This window comes from Diadema antillarum, unplaced genomic scaffold (genome assembly GCF_040938485.1).
Source record: "Diadema antillarum isolate AM-2024a unplaced genomic scaffold, OU_Dant_1.0 scf00000168, whole genome shotgun sequence".
NCBI lineage: Eukaryota > Metazoa > Echinodermata > Echinoidea > Diadematoida > Diadematidae > Diadema > Diadema antillarum.
In genome coordinates, this window is record NW_027271057.1 from 985677 (window position 1) to 1007537 (window position 21861).

The following is a 21861-nucleotide window of genomic DNA, read 5'->3' on the forward strand; positions in this document are numbered from 1 at the left end:
TGAATGTTCACTCTTTGTCAAGTGCAGGTATTTGGGGATTTGAGGATTATTACTTAACTTTTGACTCTTTCAAGGAAGAAGTGCATTTAAGCACTTTCACTCCACCTTTGACCTTATGGAAAAAAAAAAAAAAACTTTCAAGAGAATCTCTATTGGGCAATACATGCATACACTGAGTTTCAAGAAAGTCCTGCAGGCATTGCAAAGATAAGAGGGAAACAGTGAAATTATGAGGAGTTGACCTTGACCTTTGACCCATAACCACCAATTTCCCTACATGATCATTGCCATTCAGTACATGCATATATACTAAGTTCTATGAAGATACCTTGAAATATTTATGAGATATGGAGAAAAAAGTGAAATTTTAACATTTTCACTTGACCTTTGACCTCATGACCCAAAGCTTTCTCTGGGGAATCTTTATTTGGTAGTTCATGTATACACCAAGTTTCAAGAAAATACCTCCAGGCATTGCATAGATATAAGGGAAATAGTAAAATTTTGAGCATTTGACCTTGACCTTTTGACCTTGAGCATATGCGCCCCAAAGTTGACAGGCACAACTTTGCCCACTCATACATATACATGCCCCGTTTCATTAGAATACCTCCAACAGTATTTTAGATACGATGTCCACAAAATTGATTACGGACCGAAGGACGGACAGACGGACGGACGGACAAACCAGAAAACATAATGCCTCCAGCTACACTTCGTGGCGGAGGCATAAAAATAAAAACTCCTCTGGACAGACAGATCTTTCTGTCTATCTGTCTACTTTATGGCCCATGTGCAGAATGAGCGTGGTCAGGGGCCATGTTTAGCTCTCAAAAGTGAACTGAACCAAACTGTACTGTGCCAGATTGGGAGTGTTGGATCAACAATATGTAGAGATAGCTTTCCCTTCTAGTTAGAGGTTGATCATATCAGGCGCATCGCAGCGATGGGGTCATTCACCCTTGTGTGCTTACGCTACAAACAGGCGTCTCTAATAAAGACAAGTGAATCTTTTTGTTTTGGTGTAGTGTGTGTTAGACTCATTCCTCTCATGTCAACTTCTGGTGTAGTACACTTTTGGACAAGTTGGTGTTAAGGTGCCACTAAAAATGGTACGGTACGCATTCTACCTGATTCACAAGCATTCATTCTATCTCACTTTTCAAAAATGACAATACTGTTCCACTTTGTTTCATATGATGTATGACAGCCTCTAGACATGAAAAATAACATCACTTTTGTAGTATCTATTTCAGACATTCTAATAAAGCACTTCTTGAACAGCAATGATAAGGGGTCCAATTTCACACGTCTTCTTCTTTGTCATCTTTTTCACCATCATCCTCTTTGTTCAAAACAGGCTTGTAGAGAAAATGTGCACCTCCAAAAAATAAAATAGAAAACAACTTGCACACCAGCGTAAGTCCAAGCAAGGTGTAGGCAAACATGTGGTTATCATACAGCCAACATATCTGGGTGATACCGCAAAGAGCCTCCCATACTACACAGGTCTTGTCGATGAACAGCCCAAAGACAATGGATGAAGGTGCACTCCCTGAAGAGACAAAAGTAACAAGACATTTTGATACTACTCATGAGTATATCATTATAACATATATCACAGTTGACCCTAATATAACGAGGAGAGGTCAGGAAATATAGATGTTTTATATTCCCCTGATATGGGGCTCTCATTACGGAACCATGAAAATCTCCCAACACACAATATGCTGCTACATCCATTACATTAGACTAGTGCGTAAGGTAGTGCAAAATAATCCTTTTCAAGCAGCAAATATTACAACTGGGAAAAAAAATACAGGCTCCATACACCCATCACAGGCCAAAATGTGCATGATGCATAAGTTATGGATCACATGTCAACACACAATTGCATATACCCTTGTCCTGGCATAGGAGATGTATACTGAAGATTGTAGAAAAAAAGATTAGGTGAGAGCCATGTGGAAGTGAAGGTAGGAAATTGATGTTGAGAAATGATATGCGGGTACTGCAGTGATTTTAATATAGCATGCACTCTCTTTGATTCTGGATATGAAATGTTTCCTCAGTAAAACTTCAAGGCGCTGTTCATTTCATACGAATTAAAATCCAAACTTGATGAGCTCCCTTGGTTGTGAGGCCATTCTTCATGAAAAAAAGAGAAAAAATGGTGCAATTTTGCATTCTAAGAATGCTTGCACTCTGAGTAAAAGTTGCTGGAAAAGGCCACATTCAGCTGGCATGCTGGGAATGTTCAGTGCATGGGTGCAATACAGAGCCCATAACAATCTCTTGCAAAATGCATTTCAGCATTCTGGAGCATTCATGATGACTGCAACCCTGTGTCAACAGAGCCTTTTGAACCAGAGCTATCGTGAAAACATGCAGACAATCTTTTTTTACCCTGCCTGTAAAGACGCTGAACGAAAAATGTTGGTCGGACACTGTCAAGGCAACTTTTGTCAATTTCTACCCTAGCCAGCAAGGGTAATTACCCCTACATCACACAGATATTGCAGCGACAACACCCTGACAATCCTTCTGTTAAGATGCTCTTGCAGTAACATTCCACTGAAACACTCAACACACATGCACAATAGTGCATATATAAAGAGAGTACCATATATAAAGAGACTCTGGCCAACTGCTAAAGTGGATGCCATATGTCATTAACAGGGCTCAGCGCTTTACATGTTTAGAGAGTTAGCGGGTATGCTCAGACATCATAATCAGAGTAAGCCAAGTAGAGCTTAGTTCAATGGGCACTGCATGTGCGCTCTCTTCTGTAATGACATGGCTCCATGAAGGTCATGAGGCAACCTGATGAGCGTGTTTCTACTGAGAGCACCTCACATCCCTGGCATCGCCACGAATTTTGTTCAACGCAGCACCTCGTATACTCGAGCTGTTTCTACTGAGCGATAAAATACGAGGTGATGCAAAGGTGACGTGCAAATGCGGCGATTCCGGAAGTCAGGTATTTTTAAGTCACAGATTTGGGTCACGCGCACTGCCTGTTAATACGATCCGAACCCTGCCTGCTTTGCTACAACTGCGTCGGCTATTTTTTGATTAGCCATTTCTCTTCGTCTTCCCATCCAATATACCCCGAACTAACATACTGGTATCCTGCCACTGACTGATGAGAAATCTTTGGAGATCGAGGGTCCAGTTGAGATTTTCTCAAGGCTGCGACATACTAATGTGGTACTCTCGCGATTCGAGACAATATAAAATGAAATAACGTGGTGTGAAATCATTAGTAAGTGATGAGGGCTTAGTAATGTAATAAGTTAGGCTGTTAATCACGCGAACAATTGACGATGAATGCCACAATTCACATGTAACGTAACGTATAGGGCCTATAACACATATACAAGCGAGTTGGTACAAACAAAGCATGATGCGAACATGGTCGCTGTGTGTACACACGTATTTTGAACACATGTGTCGAAGGAGTGTGTGCGATGAACCAATTGAAAAGCGCGGGGAGAAATTCTAGACGTCCGATACACCACGAATTTCGCTACCCGGTGTGTTTCTACTGAGAATCGTCCTTCGCGTCACCACGCATCGACCACCTCAATAGATGGACGACGGAGCACCTCGCATCAGCCGGCATCGGCCACTACCCTATCTGTTTCTACTGAGGAAAAATTCGAGGTGTCACCACGCATCGGCCGGTATCGGCCGGCATCGGCCGGTATCACCACACATCGGCTGGCATCACCTCGAATTTTCGTCGCTCAGTAGAAACACGCTCATTGACCAAATACAGGCTTCAAAATTCATAAGCCCAAAACCAAGTTGGCCAGAGTCTCTTTATAAACAGCACTGGTCCACACAGAACAATGACACATGGTGCACTGATCCTGTGTATGGATTGTAACCACAACCCCTTTGCGCATGAACAGGTAGGTCTCCTCATTACACGCTTTCTCAATGCACTGAGAATATGATTCTCCTTGACAAAAGAATAAACATCAGTGTTTCCTTTCTGAATTTTAATACTTTGAATATCTGTGAGGACACGACCCTGTATACATCAAAACTTCCACTGATACTTACCGAGACCATATATCACAGTCTGGACCCCCAGAGCGAAGGAGCGTTGAGAGTAGGACACACACCTTACAAAGGAAAATTATGAAGTATTTCAGTGTGTTGTGGATTCACTCTTAGCTAATACAAATGATTATCAAAGAGTAAAGGACGATGTCTTGTAGTTGAATACAATATGTTATTCATGTCTTGTTTGAAAGGATGCATTATGATGTAAATAAGTATTAAGAGGTTTGTGGTGACATAAGTTGTATGAAGTCCTTGAGAGGACTGTTGTTGGGCAAAAAAAGATCTGAGAAAGAGTAAAGGGAGAGACATATGGAGAGTGTCCAAGGAAGCAAATACTGACAGTAGGACAGTAGTGAGCTGGAAGTTGCAGTTGCACCAATAGATGTGGGAGGATAGGATACAGACACAGTACAACGTTGTTTTCAAAGAAATAATAGAGTGAGAATCGGGTAAAGAGTTTGGAAGTCAGTGAGAGGAGAAAGATGAACCACATCTTTGGAGATGGTGAAGGAGAAGGTTGGAAAATCATGGACATGAGAGAGAGAAGTGATAAAGATGTTAATTTCCAAATGAACCCCCTCTCCCCTCATGATTCCTGTCAAGCTTAGTCAAAATCCAGTCCCCACTCTTCCAGAAGATGAAAATATGAAACGTTTATGAACAATGCATGACAGATGCCAGATGGCAAACAAGCACAATAACTCACATAAGTCAATCTGTGCAAGTGAGTTGAAACAATTACAAACCCATCAAGAAGTTTCTGAGTACTGGGTATTTTATAAACGGAATCATTCTGGGAAAGGACCAGCTTGCATGCCCTTTGACCCTAAAAGATAAAACAACCCCCACCATGTGTCATAGCATATGCAGGGATTCATGGGTGGCCCAATTCAGCTGGCCACTGTAGAACATTTTAAAACCACAGATAGCACTGGTCAGTGAATGTGTGCATTGAAGCAGATGCTCATTATTACCAGTTGACTGCAGTCAAGATTATTTGGCTTTGTATGTACTGACACAGAGATCAGTAATAAAGCTACACACAATTTGTTACGGGGATTCTCTTCAGAGCTTGGCAAACCATGTTTCAGCTCAATGTTATTCCAATGCTAACTGATCTTTTAATACAACTATCAATCACAAATGATGACGTATATTGTGACATGTTAAAATGAAGTAAGTTTATACTTCTATGTAAGATTTTGTGGTTCTCATGATAATGTGGTAAGTTGAATCTCTGAGCATGATGTGTTATGACAAAGAATTTACAGTACTCAATACATCAACATTTGGTGGCCATCATGATGAAGAATTTTGTTTTTGTTTTTTAAACTTTCAAAACATTTCCTGGATAATTTAGCTTGATGAACTAATGGGGGCATGACAACAGTGGCTATTTCCACTGAATTTGAGATGGAACTCGAGATCAAACACCAAAATGTTAATGACATTGTCTTTTGTCATTGCACTGCAAGTGTCCACACGATTTCAGAACTCTTTGCACCACACACCAGCTAGGGAATTGTTACAATATGCATGCTTGCATCGCTAGAAATCTTTTTGTAATGACAAACTGCCGGAAGTTGTGGAACCAGTTCCCATGACAATGAATAGCTGTGATGATAAAACAGTTGTATAAAGTTTTAAGAAGGAGATGACCCTCCCCACAAGGTTTCAGTGTTAAGCAGCTTTGAGCTATTCTTTTTTCAAAGTGTTGGACTCGGTTCAAAATCTAAAGGTGCAAGATAAGCTAAAGACCAATTTTTATGCTTTCCATTGGGTATTCCTCATTCTTTTTAATCTACTATTCTAGAGCTTACTTCAGTATCTGATGTAGAAAGCCATTTTGCATGATCATATCGAGTCAGTTTAGGAAATGCAATTTGCGCTGAACTAATATATAGATTGTAGTGTCATTTTGTATAACTTGATGGTGACCAGTTATGGGATAGGATGAGATAGGCCTTGCAAATTGATCACTGTCCAATGTCTTTCACAAAATGCATAAGTGTTGCAGAAAGGCAGGTGTATGTGGACTGGTTGATGGGATAAGTTATTGCATTTCCTAAATTGACTCAATATGTGACCCTGCACCTCAAAACAAACAAAAAGGTCGCCAGACATGAATTTTGAGTTAAGACCATATTCTAAAAGAGCAGACTTTAAGCTTTAAAATGATGTACAACTCAAATCAAATGGACTCTCCTAACCTATCTAAATATTGGAAAGAAAGCGCAAACTCAGGAAAAATGTGAACTGAGAAAAGAGGCTCTGAAGTACTGTGTCTATTCAAGCGCTTAATCTTTACCAAACCGTGCTGGCTGTGCCATAAATGGGACAAAAAACAGGAAGTAAACCACCAGAGTAGCAACAATGAAGGGATTATCAGATTAAACTGAAATCAAATATGCCTCATTTACACATTCTGTCCATAATTAATGCCAACTTTCAAAGCAGTAGCACAATCCTTTCAAAAGTTATTAGAGTTGAAAGTGAAGAGTGTGGACAAGGTTTTTCAGAAATGAGAAAGGGTTTCTAAAGACACACCTAATCACACTATTCTACCAAAAATGTTCGAGATAAACTGCTAAAAAAATACACTTTCCTGCCCGTTTTATGATACCAAATTTTAGCATAATGTAAAAGAAGACCCGCTTTTTCAGAAAATGTGAAAAAGTCAAGTTCGGCTAGGTTGACCCATTTCACTTATTTTCAGTCCCCACGCAAAATCAGTGTGTGCGACTTTATGTTCGTTTTGAGGTGCACGGTCACATATGATCATGCAAAATGGCTTACTATATCAGACACTGAAGTAAGTTAAAAAATAGTAAATATGAAAATATGATATAAAGCATTAAGCTTCCAGGTAACCTATTGTATAATAGAGATATTTCAAATACTCCATTTTTTACCTTCAATGGCGACAATGAGTGAAAAAACATTTGAATACTACTGCACAAGCATAAAGCAAAACTCAAAACCAAATGAAACACTGACACACACGCAATTTTTATCTATTTTCACTTTTCAGATTTTGTAAACATTTTTTTCTTTTTTGGATATGTTATTATTTCTTATATTTTCTTAAGGAAGAGCCAAAATGTGGGGGCTGCTGCTCCCCACCCCTCCTCATGTCGGTATTTCTGGGTCCTAATATACCACCTTAGACATGACAGTACATAGCAAGTGTCATGTCTGTGGTGCCAAGTGTCTGTGTAAGACTACACACTTGATGCACTGCAGTGTTTAGAGCTTTGACTCATCAACTCTAGGTTTCTCCTCACCTTGCCCTGACTCTCAACCCCATGTTCTTGTGCATTTTCACAAGTCACTATAGCCAAATGCATGATGTAATGTGAGGCAAACACTCTCTCTCTCTTGATCAACTCACTGCCCGATGTACATGAACGTGTGTTTATTTTTCTGGTACCACTTTCAGGTTTCATCAGCTTACAAGCAACAACAACAAAAAAATTCAGCGAGCAACAATTTTTTGGTATTCTTGTCCAACTTCTGACTTGACAGTAAACAACAACAACAACAACAACAAAACTTTAGAATAACCACATTTTTCTGGTGCCACTTCTGGGGGAAAAAATGTGGGGTGCCCCAAGTGGTTAGACCCATTTGTGTTTTTCTGTATTATGTAAAAAAAAAAAAAAAAAAAAAAAGGGCGGGGTCCAGGGTCACCTTTTATGTAGTATATATCATCTTTTTGTACTTTTATCATGTAAATCAGAGAAATGCTCTCCTCCTAGGCATGCTGGCTAGTATAGACCAGTGTTAATCTATGCTGCTCACAAAGCTAGACTGGCCTGTACTTGCACTGCTAAATGGAGTGATCACATCCTCTCTACAGATAAACTAGAGTACCTGGTGGTATTGCATAAAATACTGAACTGTTACACAAAAATCTTGCTCACCTTATACTACCTGCCCAGGCTGGTACAATGGCAAAAGTGTTGACAAAGAAAAAGACCCACAGCATGATGATGTATGGCCACTTGTAGGAGCAGGATGTGAAGCAACGGCCTGGAAGTGCTGTCCCATCCTCTAATGATGGGGTATGGAGTGAAGAGTCTTTGGATGCTCCATAGGAAGATTTATTGTCGGATGACACAGTAACCATGCCTTCTTTACTGCTGTAGACATGCACAGTGTAATCTTCCATCGAGCACTGGCAATTTTGATAAACCTGGAATACAAATTTAGGGATTAAGAAGCGTTTATAGAAAAATCAAACACACAGAGAGTAGCAAATTCATTTCTCCTAAACTTGATTTTACCATTTTTCTTTAAACTTGGGGTGTAACATAATTTCTGATGCTACGTGTAGTTTTTGACCCATTGAGGATGAGTCCCGAGTATACTCGGGCAGTGGTCTATGGGAAATGCGTGTTGTAGCAAAATCAAACCGTCCTCAAAGGGTTAAAATCTATGTGTCCCTTTTACAGCTTTCCACAATAACCTAAAGACTATACCTGATCTTTTGATGACAATTACTTCTTCAGAAAGCAAATGAGCAAATAAGCTTACAGCAAGATTCCGATCTCTGCAGTGTTCTGCAAGGTCTATCAAATGAGACAAACAAACCATAATAAAAGAAGGGATATAACTGATTGACTGGTAATACTGCTGTCTCACCCATGGACTGTCTTCTGAGGCTTCCTCTGTACAGCCTGCATGGCAGGGGGAGTAGTACATCACACCATCACTCCCACAGACAGGCTCAAAAGGCTTGGAACTACAGACACAGTGAGAGTTGCAGGGGAGGGAAAACATGTCTTCCCCCTGAGAATACATTGACCTAGGTGTGCAGATTGACACAAGAGAAAGACATTAAAGTATATCAATCAACACAGAATATTTGGTTCATGGGGATGAGTGCAGTTTGCACAGGACTGGGGATATAGAGGCTCTCCTTATAAATGATTGCTTTTCAATATCAGCCACTACTTATTCCATAAATACATTGCAAATTACCTTGCTTCACCATGAAGCTATCTCTTAAAAAAATAAAGAATAGAAAATAGAAACTGACCACAAGTAATCTTTCTCAGCATGAAAAATCATATTTGCATGGTCTCGCCTTTCACTTTCCAGGTCAGCACTAACAAACCAAAGGCCCTGTCACACCTTTCTGAGCAAGGCTTGTGTGTGACTTATTCTGGGAACAATTTTTGCTACCCGAGGTTCCTGCAGATGGCCCACACATGACAGAGCCTTGCATATATCTCACCCATACTTGCCAGGAGGTGCACATGCAAGTCCTATTTACCCACAGCCAAGTTTAGGCCCTGTCACATCTTTCTGGGCAAGCTATGTGGGCTTGTTGTGTGTAGGGATTTTCCAGCGAGCAGGATAATTTCTGTGGGCAGACAAGGATTTGGGCAAGTTTCATGTGTCTAGCCTGCTGAATGTGTGCTATTCATATTCTAATTAGGTGTACTCCATGTGACCTACATGTCAGGCACATGAGGGCTAACAACTCAGTGAAGGGATCCCTCTGTAGGACTACATGTATTTATATGGCAGATCTAGAGGTCCTCAAAGAATGTCACTACCTTGGTCGCAGCCAACCCTCAACTAATCAGCAGAAAGGCAGTAACTGAATCTTCTCAGTATGCATGCAATTTGCTCATATAGGTGTAGCTCACTCCATGCCCACAGAACTGACCAGCTACAAGGATATTGGCTGTATCGACACCGTTCTTTACCAGTGAAACACCCATAATATGCTCGTAGAATGTCCGCAGATAACACACGTTTCAGGTGCATAGGCACAGATCCACGGGCAACCTATGTATACTTGAGTGTCCCCCACCTCATAATAGTTAATGTTTATGTATGTTTAGATCTCACAGCGTCCCTGAAATTCTGTGAAATACCACTCAAATAAAGAAAAAATGCTGAAGATTCCAAAGGAGCTACAAATTAATGATCAATACTAGAAATTTGCAGCTATTGTCATCAAACGTAAATGATGCAGAATAGCTGTGCGCTAAGGAAGGGGCCCGCACATGGCCACCCTACACTCCCATAGACAAAGCATGTAAAAGACATGTGCGGGTGACCGTGATGATACTGATAACAAGTATTCCTTATAAAAATTTAAGATTTTCAAGAAAAACTGTTCGGTTTTCACCTCAGTTTGTTTGGTTGTGGTAACCCTGCAAAGTTTCAAGCATAGTGAAGAGAGTCCTGGGTGTACATTTTTGTTCAGTGCACTTGTAGCAATTTTACGCAAGGTGAAGAATATTAGGGCCCCTGACGAGGTGTGGGTACCTCACTACACTTCAAGCTGGATAACTGCCTGTGACTTGAGGCAGCTGAGCCTCCTACTGGTGTTCTCTCTGTGGCTGCGGATAAATTAGACTTGCACGCACACCTCAGGGCAACCACGAGCAAGAGAGGCCTACGTGCTAGGTACTGTCAGGTGCAGGCCATCTGTGAGGACCACCGGGTAGCAAAAATTATTCACCGCAAGTCACAAGCAAGGCTTGCCCGGAAAGGTGTGCCAGGTCCTTGGGCATGTTGAAAACTAGTTTCAGGTGAGTTTTAGGGGATTGAATCACAATCGGCAAGAGCTTAATAACCACATTCTATTTTTTTTTTTTTTTTTGGTGCCACTTCCGGGGTAAATTGGGGGGGGGGGGGAGGAGGGTCCAAAGTGGTTACATTTAATGTATTCCTGCAGTTTATACGTTTTGTGCAAAAAAAACAAAAAAAATAATGGCTTGATAATGCTTTTCTTTTTTGTCAAAGTACATGTACAATCGCCTTCACCACATCATTTTGTGCAAATGAATTATTGTTTAAGTATTCCCTGCCAAACCACCAAAGACTGGAAATTCCTGCTTGAAGCTGATCACCTGCAGTGATCACGAGGGATTTTGCCCAAAATGTTATCAGTGCATCTTCACTTCATGTGCCAAATTTTTTGGAGATCCATCCCAGGGTTTTTCTTACATCATCCAAACTGAAGCTTGGGTGAATGGTGGACAACCCCAAAATATAATGTCCAGTCACCTGACCAACTAATTTGAATAACTTAAGTCACCTTCTTTCACACTTTGGGCTTGATACATGCACCCATTTATGACAAAAGAGAATTATGAAGATATGGGGATCAGAGAGAGAAAACATACTTGACAGATTTTCCATGAGTGACCCCAGAGAAGGGAACCATAGGGCAATGCATGGTGAAGGCCAGTGCTGCAAGGATGGAAACGGATACACACACTAGACACAGCTTCAGCAGCCCTTTAAACCTGAGGTCCAGTCTATTGATGATAAGACCACTTCCCAGTGCACCACTGAGCTGAGCAGTGATGGACATGACACCTAGACAGACAGGATACACACAGATTCATGAAAAGATGACTTAAAGTGACCATTCATAGAAAATTACCATTTGGCAAAAATTCATATGCTGTGTTTATGCTAGAATCTCAGAAAGGACAAAATGTAAGACTTTTGCTCATTCCACAACAAGAAAGGCAACAAGAGCAAAGAAAAATGTATAAGATGTCTGTGATAATGCAAGCAATTCGGATGGATTCAGGAAAATTCGGCGAAGGTTTTACACAAGTCATAAAGTGGACCAATCTCACAGAAGCAGACGTTGTGTCACAGCTAAAACACAAGTCATAAGTGCATTCATTGCTACTGAGGAAGAGGTTAAATTAGAAGAGGTTGAATTACCCTAATTGTGATATTCTTCGAAATAAAAGGTGGCACAGAATGCTACTTTACTAGTGCCCAGCTTAGAAACCATCACTGGAATGGCATAATTTAAGATTTTACAATGCAAGGGCCATCGCATTTTTGAGTTTGAAAAGCCTGTCTAACAATGGTGAATGTATAAAAATGAACAGCAAACCACCCTGCGCAGCAGCATGGCTGAATGCATAACTTAATAAAGGAGACCTCTGGATGATTTTCAGATTTTTACATTTGTACACTATAAATTAGTTATACTGAGTACAGAGTTTCAGAATTTGTGATAATTGGGATGAAGAATAAGAATATTTTCAAAATTTAGAAAAAATTGCAATGAACAAGGATGATGACATGGCAGAGTCACCATAAGAATGCATGAGTTGGGGCTCAAGGAAGCAGAACAAAAGAAGAAGGCATGCATAGATTATACACAGGTGAACTCGCAAGCAAGCGGTATTGTAATGGAATTACACTGCTACATCTATCAAATATGTGAACCTCCTATGTCATCATCCTTGTTCAGTGTAATTTGTTTAAGGTTTTTCAAAGTATTGTTTCTCTGCTCAAGAACCACAATAAATTTCACAAATATATACATGGAGTTGTCGATTTATGTACTACATGATGTGAAATTATGAAAATCGTCTGGAATGTCCCTTTAAACAGTACTTTAATAGCACGGCCAAGCGAATGCTGACAATGACTTTTGCCAAAATGTTTGGGTGGGCAAGTCCATGAGAAATGGAATTTTACCTTCTATTTAACAGATTAAACGAGATTTAAATGAAATTTAACATTGAAGTTTAATTGAAAGATCGTCATTACTGTTGTTTATAAAGCAGATCATTCAAATGACACGGAAAAGTATCAGATTCACTTTGCATTGGTATGGCATTTGTCCCACTAACAGGTAAATATCAAATAATAAAATGCTCACCAAGGAAAAACAGTTACACCTTTGTACCCATGCATTGTAGGATTTAGTCTGTTTTTGCTTGCTGACTCCATTTAATGATGTCACAAGTATCAGGCGTGTTTGATGAGTTTTGGTAGGGATAAAGGAGAATGGTATTCTCCTCACTTATGATGTACAAATCTCTTCTGTGAGGTTGGAAATTGTAATAACTGGGGCAGGCTTAAACTCTATTTGCAATTTTATGAATTATCATTCATGCTTAATATGTTTGAATGGACCATTTAATTGACTGACACATGAACGCATAAAAATGTTTCAAATTATGACATTTTAGACTAATCACTTTCACAATTAGTAGACAAAGTTCAATTGTTATCTATGGATAACAGTGCTCAGTCACTAATGTAGATATCTAATTTGAACTTCTTTTAGAATTATGTCCTTCCCTCTTGTGCCTATCACCCCTCTACAGGGGCGGATCCAGGGAGGACCGCAACTGGTGCACGCCCCCCCCCCTTTATTTTTTGTTGAAACAAAAGAAATAAAAAGAAAAAAAATGGGGGGAGGGGTGCGTGCGCCCCCCCCTTTAATTTTGTAAACACGCCCCCTCTTTACGGAATTCCTGGATCCGCCCCTGCATCTAGATGCATATATTCACATGTACACACACATACCAGTACACACCCATCCCATCCATCTGACCTGTCATATACTGTACTTAGTGGATATTTTTGCGGGAGTAATTTTTTGCGCTCGGCTGGTTTGACAAATTTTGTGTGTTTTTAATTCCGAAGAATCAGGACAGTAACTACAGGAAAGTACTGTATGCAAAAATATTTGTGTGCTTTTATTTTTGCGCTAGGCATCTGGAAGTGCAAAATGTGCGAAAATGTCCACTTTAACAGTAAGTTCTTCACTCATACTTCTTCATCTAAAACTCAACCTAACATCACATGACACAGCTTTACCTTTTCCTCTTTTCATTTTCCCTGTTTGGTCTGTACAATAATGGAAATCTACAAAACTCCCTCAAACTTACACAACCATTTACATTATATATTGGATGACCAGTCAACATTTTGTTTGCATACACTAAAATGTTTATTGAGGATAATTCATTACATGAATATTCATTCCTTATGATTTGAATGACACATATGTGCAAACTGACCATTAAAACTGACTATAAGTCAGGTTAGCCACAAGATCAAATTGTGCGCTGCTCTGTGTTGTGATTCAAGTGTGTTTAGGAAATTGTCCAAACTGGAGCCCGGCACTAACATTACGATCATTTTATCTAAATATTCAAAATTAATTCTAAACAAAGAAAAAAAAATACATTAAAAATCAAGAAATTTCTGGGTTTTTTTTTTTTTTTTTTTGGTCATAACATTGTAACAGATGACTTACCAATAATTCTTGCTACTTCACTGGAACTCATGTTGAACTGGGCCTCTAAGAACTTGGGAATGAAGACTGCCATTCCTGCTATGACAAACCACTCTGATGCCATGGCAAAGCAGATGCCCATGAAGGGAGGATTGCTGATGATTTTGCATACTGCACGGGGAAAATCAAGCAGATTTTTCCTAAATCCAGATCGCTTGTTGTATTCACTTCCTTTCTGTGTCTCTGATCTGCGCATGTTCGCTAACTTCTTATTTCCTGTAACGACAAACAATACACAACATCACAGTCTATGGTAACCCCTGCATCTAAGACTGATTACTGCCTGTCTATTTTAAAAGTGACTATGTATTTTGAGGATGAAAGTGATATCTTGTGAACCCCACTTAAACTTGTTTACATTCCTTGGATAGCATGTGCTTATAACCTTCCTGAGAAATCTGTGAACCCTTTCTGCATTTTTAAGATAAGAATTATGCTTCAAGAATAATGCATGCAGGCAGGTTCCATCATGTCTCAGTTAACAGCTATTACTTCTTTTATATATATATATTTCAAAAAGGCTAAGATTCAACATGATCAACAAGGGATTAATTTTGCTCTGAAAAAAATTCCTAAAAACTAGAACTACATGTATCAATGATAGTGATTAATACCCCCACCTAAACCTGAGGGTGTAAGCTCATTCCTTAATACTGGTACTTGTAATTTAGTATGTTCTTTATTGAAAAATATGTTACCATAGAAAATGCATTGTTCAACATTGATTAAAGATGTGCTTTGCTCAATCAATCTCTGGTACATTTGCCAAATCTCAATTCAAATGCTGAAAATCTAAGGTAGTGAGCAAAATCCACTTGCAATAATATATTTTCTTTAAAATGCTGCTACCATGGCAACACATTTTTTGACATTGACAAAAGATGAGGTTTTGCACTTCTACATAGCTAAGCAGTCACATGTATCACATTTCAGGTTAAATGCTGAAAAATTGAGAGAGTTTGCTCAATCGACAATTCTTTTATGTTTGTTATGAAAAAATGTGATTTTTTTTTTGTTCAAGGAAATGTAGTGAAATGTAGTGAAACTAAAAACTGAAACTGAAACATTTACCTAGATCTAGGTCTATATTCAATGTAGGCCTATGTGATGTCAGTTTAAATGTTTGATTTATGAGTAGGGTTCCGTTACTTTCTACACGTAGTTCTAGCACGAGTTGACTGTTCAAGAGAAGAGACTGAGGCACAAAAGCACAAGTCTACACAGATAACATCTGCGTACTTAGTTCTGAGCAAGATAGATTCAGTGAGTAAAAATACATCTACAAAAATAATAAGGAAGAATACACGCGTACCTGTCACCAATATTACCAATACCCGATTCTGTTAGAAAAACACCTGGCTGAAATTTGCCTCCAGGTCATGCGGAATTCATGCTTTGAAAAATTACTTTAAAAAATTATTTTATTACAATATTGCTGTCCAAAAGGGAGATGATGTTCTTTAGCTATATTGACATCTAATTTGTTTTTTTGCCTTTCCAGTCATTTCAATAAATCTACCATCAACTATTGCTGACAGGTGGACTGCAAGTCTATACCCAGGTACCTAAAATATCTTTCAGATAATCCACTTTAATATATCATATGAACAGGTAGCCTAGCCATCTACTAAACAGAACTGGAACAGGTGCGTGCCCATGATTACCCTATGGACTCTCATCTGAGAAAACAGCACTTCCATGAAACAAAGGACTCAGTGGGTCTAGCTCATCAGAGAATCACAAGCTCACCTTCCCTGCATTCTTGCACAATATTGCCTAAGGAAAACATAGCAAACATGGAAGGCTTTGGGGACCTCCAGGGGGCATGGTATCCATTTATATAATTCTACTATCTTACCAGTGATAATACATGCAAAGTTTTTGGGAAATTTGATCACCCATTTTCAAAATAAAGATAAAAATGTAAAAACTGGCTACCAATTTGAGGCCAAACCCAACGAGGTCACCCCTGGATCTGCCAAAATTTTAACTCAATGTATTTACTTAGTACATTTGCAGGCTTATACAAGATTTTCTAATTTGGGATCTGTAAACATCATGTATGGAAAATTATATAAAGAGAATTCCATAAAATTTTACTTTTTAACCCACTGAAGACCTAGTCCTGGGTATACTCAGGAAGATGTCTGTGGGTAATGCGTGTTTATAGCAAAATCAACCTGTCCTCAATGGGTTAGACAAAAAGTACATTATGCCCTCGTTTTGTTAATGACATGTTAAAAGGTGATAGTATTCCCCCTGCTCAATCCACTTGTAGGCGTATATTTGGGTATACATGTAATTAAGTGACAGCCATCACCAGGATATGAAAACTGATTTGGTGTGGACCAACAAAATTCTGATATACCTTAGTAACTGTAATGTACAGGCATGACAGTACAGGGGACAAGGAAAAACAATGAGAACCAAAAATGAATAAAGCCTGCATGTTTAGTCTCACCTGGTTGTGTCTTAGGGAATCCCATAATGATGACTGCCAGGATGGTCACAACTACGGCTGCCACTAGGAAACCAAGCCACCACGCCCCTATCCACAGTGGATTGTCTGGTGTGATTAGCAGACTAATGAAATAGCAATCAAGCAAACATATCATTGCTTAAACATTTGAAGTGCTATATCACAGCCTAACAATCATTTGGGATCTGCCATTTAGGGAGTCATATCAGTTAAAATCTTTGATATCTTCTTTTTGGAGAATAAAACCTTGGTGTGTGTGTGTGGGGGAGGGGGTTGGGGGAGAAGATGATAGAGCATTGCTACTGGACCAAACAACAAGCACTACCCCTTGGATGGAGCCAGCTCCCCCCCCCCACCCCCCCCCCCCCCCGACACACACACAAAAGTTCTTTACAGCCTCTGCCTACACAGCTGCCAAACTACAGTTGCTAGAACCGCGATACCTTTTACACCTTTTACCTATTTCTGCCAAAACTACATCATTAACAAATTAACAAACATTCTCATAACGTGCATCTTTTACAACTATACATGAAGGCCATTTTTGCTCTACAAACTTTGAAATGTGACTGACTGAGCAAACAGTCATTGATTCCTATATAGTTATTCCTTCTTCAACCAAAGTTTGGCATGAGTATTGACAATTAACAGCATAATTTGATATTCTACAACATGCACAATGAATACCGGTACAAAAAATGCCTTCTCACCCATCTTTGTCCATCGACAAATCTGTAAAAACAGAGAGGGACATGGCACCAATGAAGAATCCAAGAGCTGGCCCAGCATTAAGAAAGGCATTGTAGATACCTGAAAAAAATAAAACCAAACAATTGCACAACCTAACAAAAATGCAGCTTCCAATTATTTTCTTTTTATCCCTTTAACTGTTCAAATACTGATGTTCAATGTCCACAGAGTGAAGTCAATACTAGGTAAAGACAGCAAACAGGTACTTTTCTGTGCAAGGCAAATACAATGTAGTCTTTGATATGAAATGAGTCAAATCTTGCCGTGAAAGTTATGTATTCTCCTGCAGTATCAAACTGAAATCATAATTTGGAAAGGCTGACTGTGTTGAGGCTGTCTTCACACAAGTCAAGAAATGTAATTGTAATACTAAATTACAATCATGATTGTGATTAAGAGAACAGGAGGTGTGGCTTTTCCCCCTAGTTCCCATCAATCACTCTTGAGCAGTAAGTCACATGCCCTTTGACTACAATGTGAGCATTTGAGAAATGCAGTTTTTTTGCAGAAGTGGTTGAAAGGTTACTGTAAGTTCTGCCCTCAAAACACGATCCGGAGGTCGGTCCGTTCATCACATGACTGTTTCAGCAAATCCTGATTGCAAAACACCTATGGACCGTCATTTGAAACGGGACTGGAATTTTTATTCAAATCATCCTCCGCAATTCCAGTTTGCATTCACTTGGCAAAATGCATAATTTGAATCATGACTCCAGATGTACATGTATCATTATCATACAATGTTTCAAATTATGCATTCTCTCTATGAAAGAACTCTTGGCAATACATATCTTCTGCCTCTTCTCCTTTGAAGTACAATGGTAAAAAATGACACAATTCTTTTTACAAGCATTTTACAGGAGATATAAAATATCTGTGTAACAGGCTGACATGTAAAAAATGCTCACAATCAAAATGCAATCCCTGCAATAGACTTGGAATGACTTAAAATCTAAACTGCTATCCCTAATGATTTCTTATTAAATGCCTTTGCAATATGTCTTTTAAATACCATGCTTATAAACACATGTTCGATACATTTCAAAATGTACCTAATGTGGGACGGGATATCCCCCTCTCACACCCTCCCCTGCTGAGTCAGACATATCCTTCCCTCAAGTTCCCCTCCGTCTAACTCCAATTCTGAAAACAGATTATGATGCCCCTGCTGTCCAATATAATGCAAATTTCTGGATGTTCACAATTAGTATGGAATCCTTTCTAAGTAAACTAGGCTTGCGGGTAAGACTTCCTGTTTAGATATCACCATGGAAACTGTATTAATTTTCTGAAAGTTGTGGATAAAATTAAACCGCTGAATGTTAGCATAATGTGCACCGGGGCTAGTCCTGATGCAAATGCATTGGCTTTTCTGTCGTGTGAAAATGTATTTATAATGCATTTCTGAGTGTTCAATATTACTTGCTTCACTCGCTTGCACATTTTCAATAGGTTGGGAGAGTTTTCCCACCTTGGGCAAGTAAACAGAGTAGAAGACACAAAAGAATCCAAAATGTAAGCAGGGTGTACCTGTGCATGTAGTCCATATTCATGATATCTTCATTTTCTGTTCTTGTTTTTTTTTTTTTTTTTTGGGGGGGGGGGGGGTCGGGGTGGCTGCAGTAGGGTGAGGGGTTGCTTCTGCCCTGGGTGACTCCATATCCCAAACTGCAGAAATGGGATTTACATTTTTTTTTTCTTACTTTGCTAGGTAAGACTGAACATATACAACTGGAAACTGGATTTAAATGGTACTTTGACTATTCAACTGTACATATACATTTTGTATGTACATGTACATGGCCTTTTGGTCCAATAGGGGCATCTTGTGGGATATCTGAAGCAGAGATTTTGTCTGGCATGTGCCATTCCTTATTCTGTGGGATGGCCTTATATGTGACCCTGTATCACAAAATCAACAAAAAAATCGCCATATATGGATATTTAGTTGAGGGCAGATATGAAAGAGCAGATTCTGAACTTTAACTCTTTATGTGCCATGGTACTACTGGTAGAAACCCCCCGAGTGCCACATTATTATGAGACACCAACGTTGTCATGCTTTGAGAAAACATTTTGTTTTTCCAATCTATGTAACTTTTAACAAATTTCTGTTGAGCTAGACATGTAGTGCACAGCGTTGTAGAGAAAATGCCAAGATGTGCTTTGATATAAATTGCATGTCAAATCTATGATCAATTTTCTTTCAAATGATCAGTATCTACATTACTGTAAAGGCCCGACTTTTGGGCACAAAACAGTGGCAGAGATTTAGAATTTACACACAAATCAAGCAGGGAACACCAATTGCTAGTCAATTACCACATAAAATGCAAGCTAAATATGAGAGGAACGGAATCACGAGAAACAATTTCATGTTCTGTGGCATTTGGCGATATATCGATCGGTTTTGCCGGGTCTGTGCGTTTGAGTAGAATATGCGAAGTTGGCACGCTGTTGACTGAGTCGGGCATGCGAACACGGCACATAAAAAATGAGTTAAAATGGTGTATAACTCAATTATTTTAGATACAAACGTCCAGAAAACTTGAATCAGTATACTGCCAAGAAACATGTTAATAATATTCATGCCCTTACATCCCCTGGACTACATTGTGGTGATGTTAATTTCTTACAGTTGCCTCATAATCAGCTTTCATGCCTTCAAAAACATGAAAATAGAGCTGCTGTATTTAAATAATAATCATAATTTCCTCTGTGCTTCGATCAATACAGCGGTAGCCCATAGAATCAAGGATTCTTTTAAAAATATTCTTGCTCATGTTTCCTTTTGTCCAGTTCATGTCATTGCTCCTGACTATGTTTCTCTTGTAACTGCTGTTAGGCAACTGTGCTCATCATCTCAGGGGTCTTTCTCATGCTCACATGCCTGACAAGCTTTTTCTCCCGCCTCTCTCTCTCTCTCTCAAAAATGAATGAATGAATGAATAAATAAATGAATAAATAAATAAATAAATAAATAAATAAATAAATAAATGAATAAACAAACAAACAAGACAAATACACGAATTTCCCACCATCAAGAAAGTCAATTTTTTCGACAATACACTTTATTATTAAAATTAGAAGATGCACGTAAAAATATTAGTTTGCAATAGATCCCATGACTGGTAGCTTAAAGGCTCCTTGCTGTCAGAAAGGACACCCCCCCCCCCCCTCGACACATTCATCTTCCCCCTCTCTGCACAGCAAAGCCCAACACCTACCTGCTTTCTGACCTTAGCACCTCTGTTGAATCAATTATTGTTAAATTGAAAGAATTCTCCACAGCAAAATGGCAGTGCATGGTAACTGTGGTAATAAATCAGTTATGAGAACAACAATACAGCAACTTTGTAACATGACAAAGTGGAACAATGAGGGAGTACCCTGTGGTACATGTAATACTGTAAAATGAGGAATGTTCGCATGCATTTTAATTTCAAGAATTTTGGGAGAGCCAAGATTCACAAAATTAAAATGCTAGCGAAAGTTTTTGTCTTCACTATATGCATTGAATGGTACAGGCAACTCGTGAAAATTTCATGCCGCGGAAAAGGCCATTGGCTCCAATTCATGAAAATTTCATGCTGCGAAAATATCTTGTTGTACAGTACTTACACCTAGCTGGAGGTCCAAGGAATTATCAAATGTATTACACTTTGCAATTTGGTTCTGCATTGATGCTGTTTTCTCAACTTACTGGTTGGGTTGTCTGTACCACAGCGGTCAACCTGTTCTGAGTACACAGATGGACAAATCGAGTCATTCACTTCTGATTGGTTAAGGGGTGTCACATAATATGGTTCTGCTAGGAAATGAGGCAGGGAGAACACTACTGCCCCAGCTGCGAGGACGAGAGAGCCAATGCCAACCCAAACAGGTTTATGTCCTTTCTCTGCTATGTAGCCAATGAAGACAGTGAAGAACATTGCAGAAAACTGGTAGGCACTGGCAATGCTGCCACTCTCAGTGCTGGACAGGTGGAAACGCTTTTCAAGAGTTGTGAGGACAGCAAAGATAAGCCCAAATGGAATCAGGTAATGAAGAAGGCCGGTGAGTGAGACGACAGCTAGGTAGCCAGTGATGTTGCTACATGGCTGGAAGTTTAAAAGAATAATGATGGAAGTTTGTTAATATTTGATTCCCTTGACTCCTCTCACCTTCATTTTGTGATCATTCATGCTTTGATGCAACCCTTATTCTGGGGGGTTTTGTTTTTTAATTTACCTGCTGCTTTTTTCTAAACCCATTGAAGACGAGTCCAGAGTATACTCGGGAAGTTGTCTAGATGGGAAATGTCTGTGGTAGCAAAATCAGCCCGTCCTCAGCAGGTTAAAACTATAAAACTATACAATTGAAATAATTCATTTTGAAACAAAACATTCCTTCCACAAGTTTAAACACAAATAGGAGCACTCCGAGAGAGCAGACCTCCCCAAGCAGCCATGATAAAAGTATCACAATTTTG

General features: G+C 39.3%; 1 protein-coding gene across 1 annotated transcript; it reads right to left on the reverse strand.

Annotated features, from left to right (window-relative positions):
- Positions 1-694: 694 nt before the first annotated feature.
- LOC139722646 (solute carrier organic anion transporter family member 4A1-like) lies at positions 695-21490 on the reverse strand (the record flags this gene model as incomplete). Its single annotated transcript, XM_071633939.1, has 9 exons — positions 695-1555; positions 4072-4133; positions 7998-8269; positions 8719-8881; positions 11223-11418; positions 14123-14377; positions 16623-16744; positions 17351-17450; positions 21094-21490. Coding segments are annotated over 9 exons (1818 nt in total), but the record flags the coding sequence as incomplete, so codon positions are not given.
- Between the last annotated feature and the right edge of the window lie 371 nt (positions 21491-21861).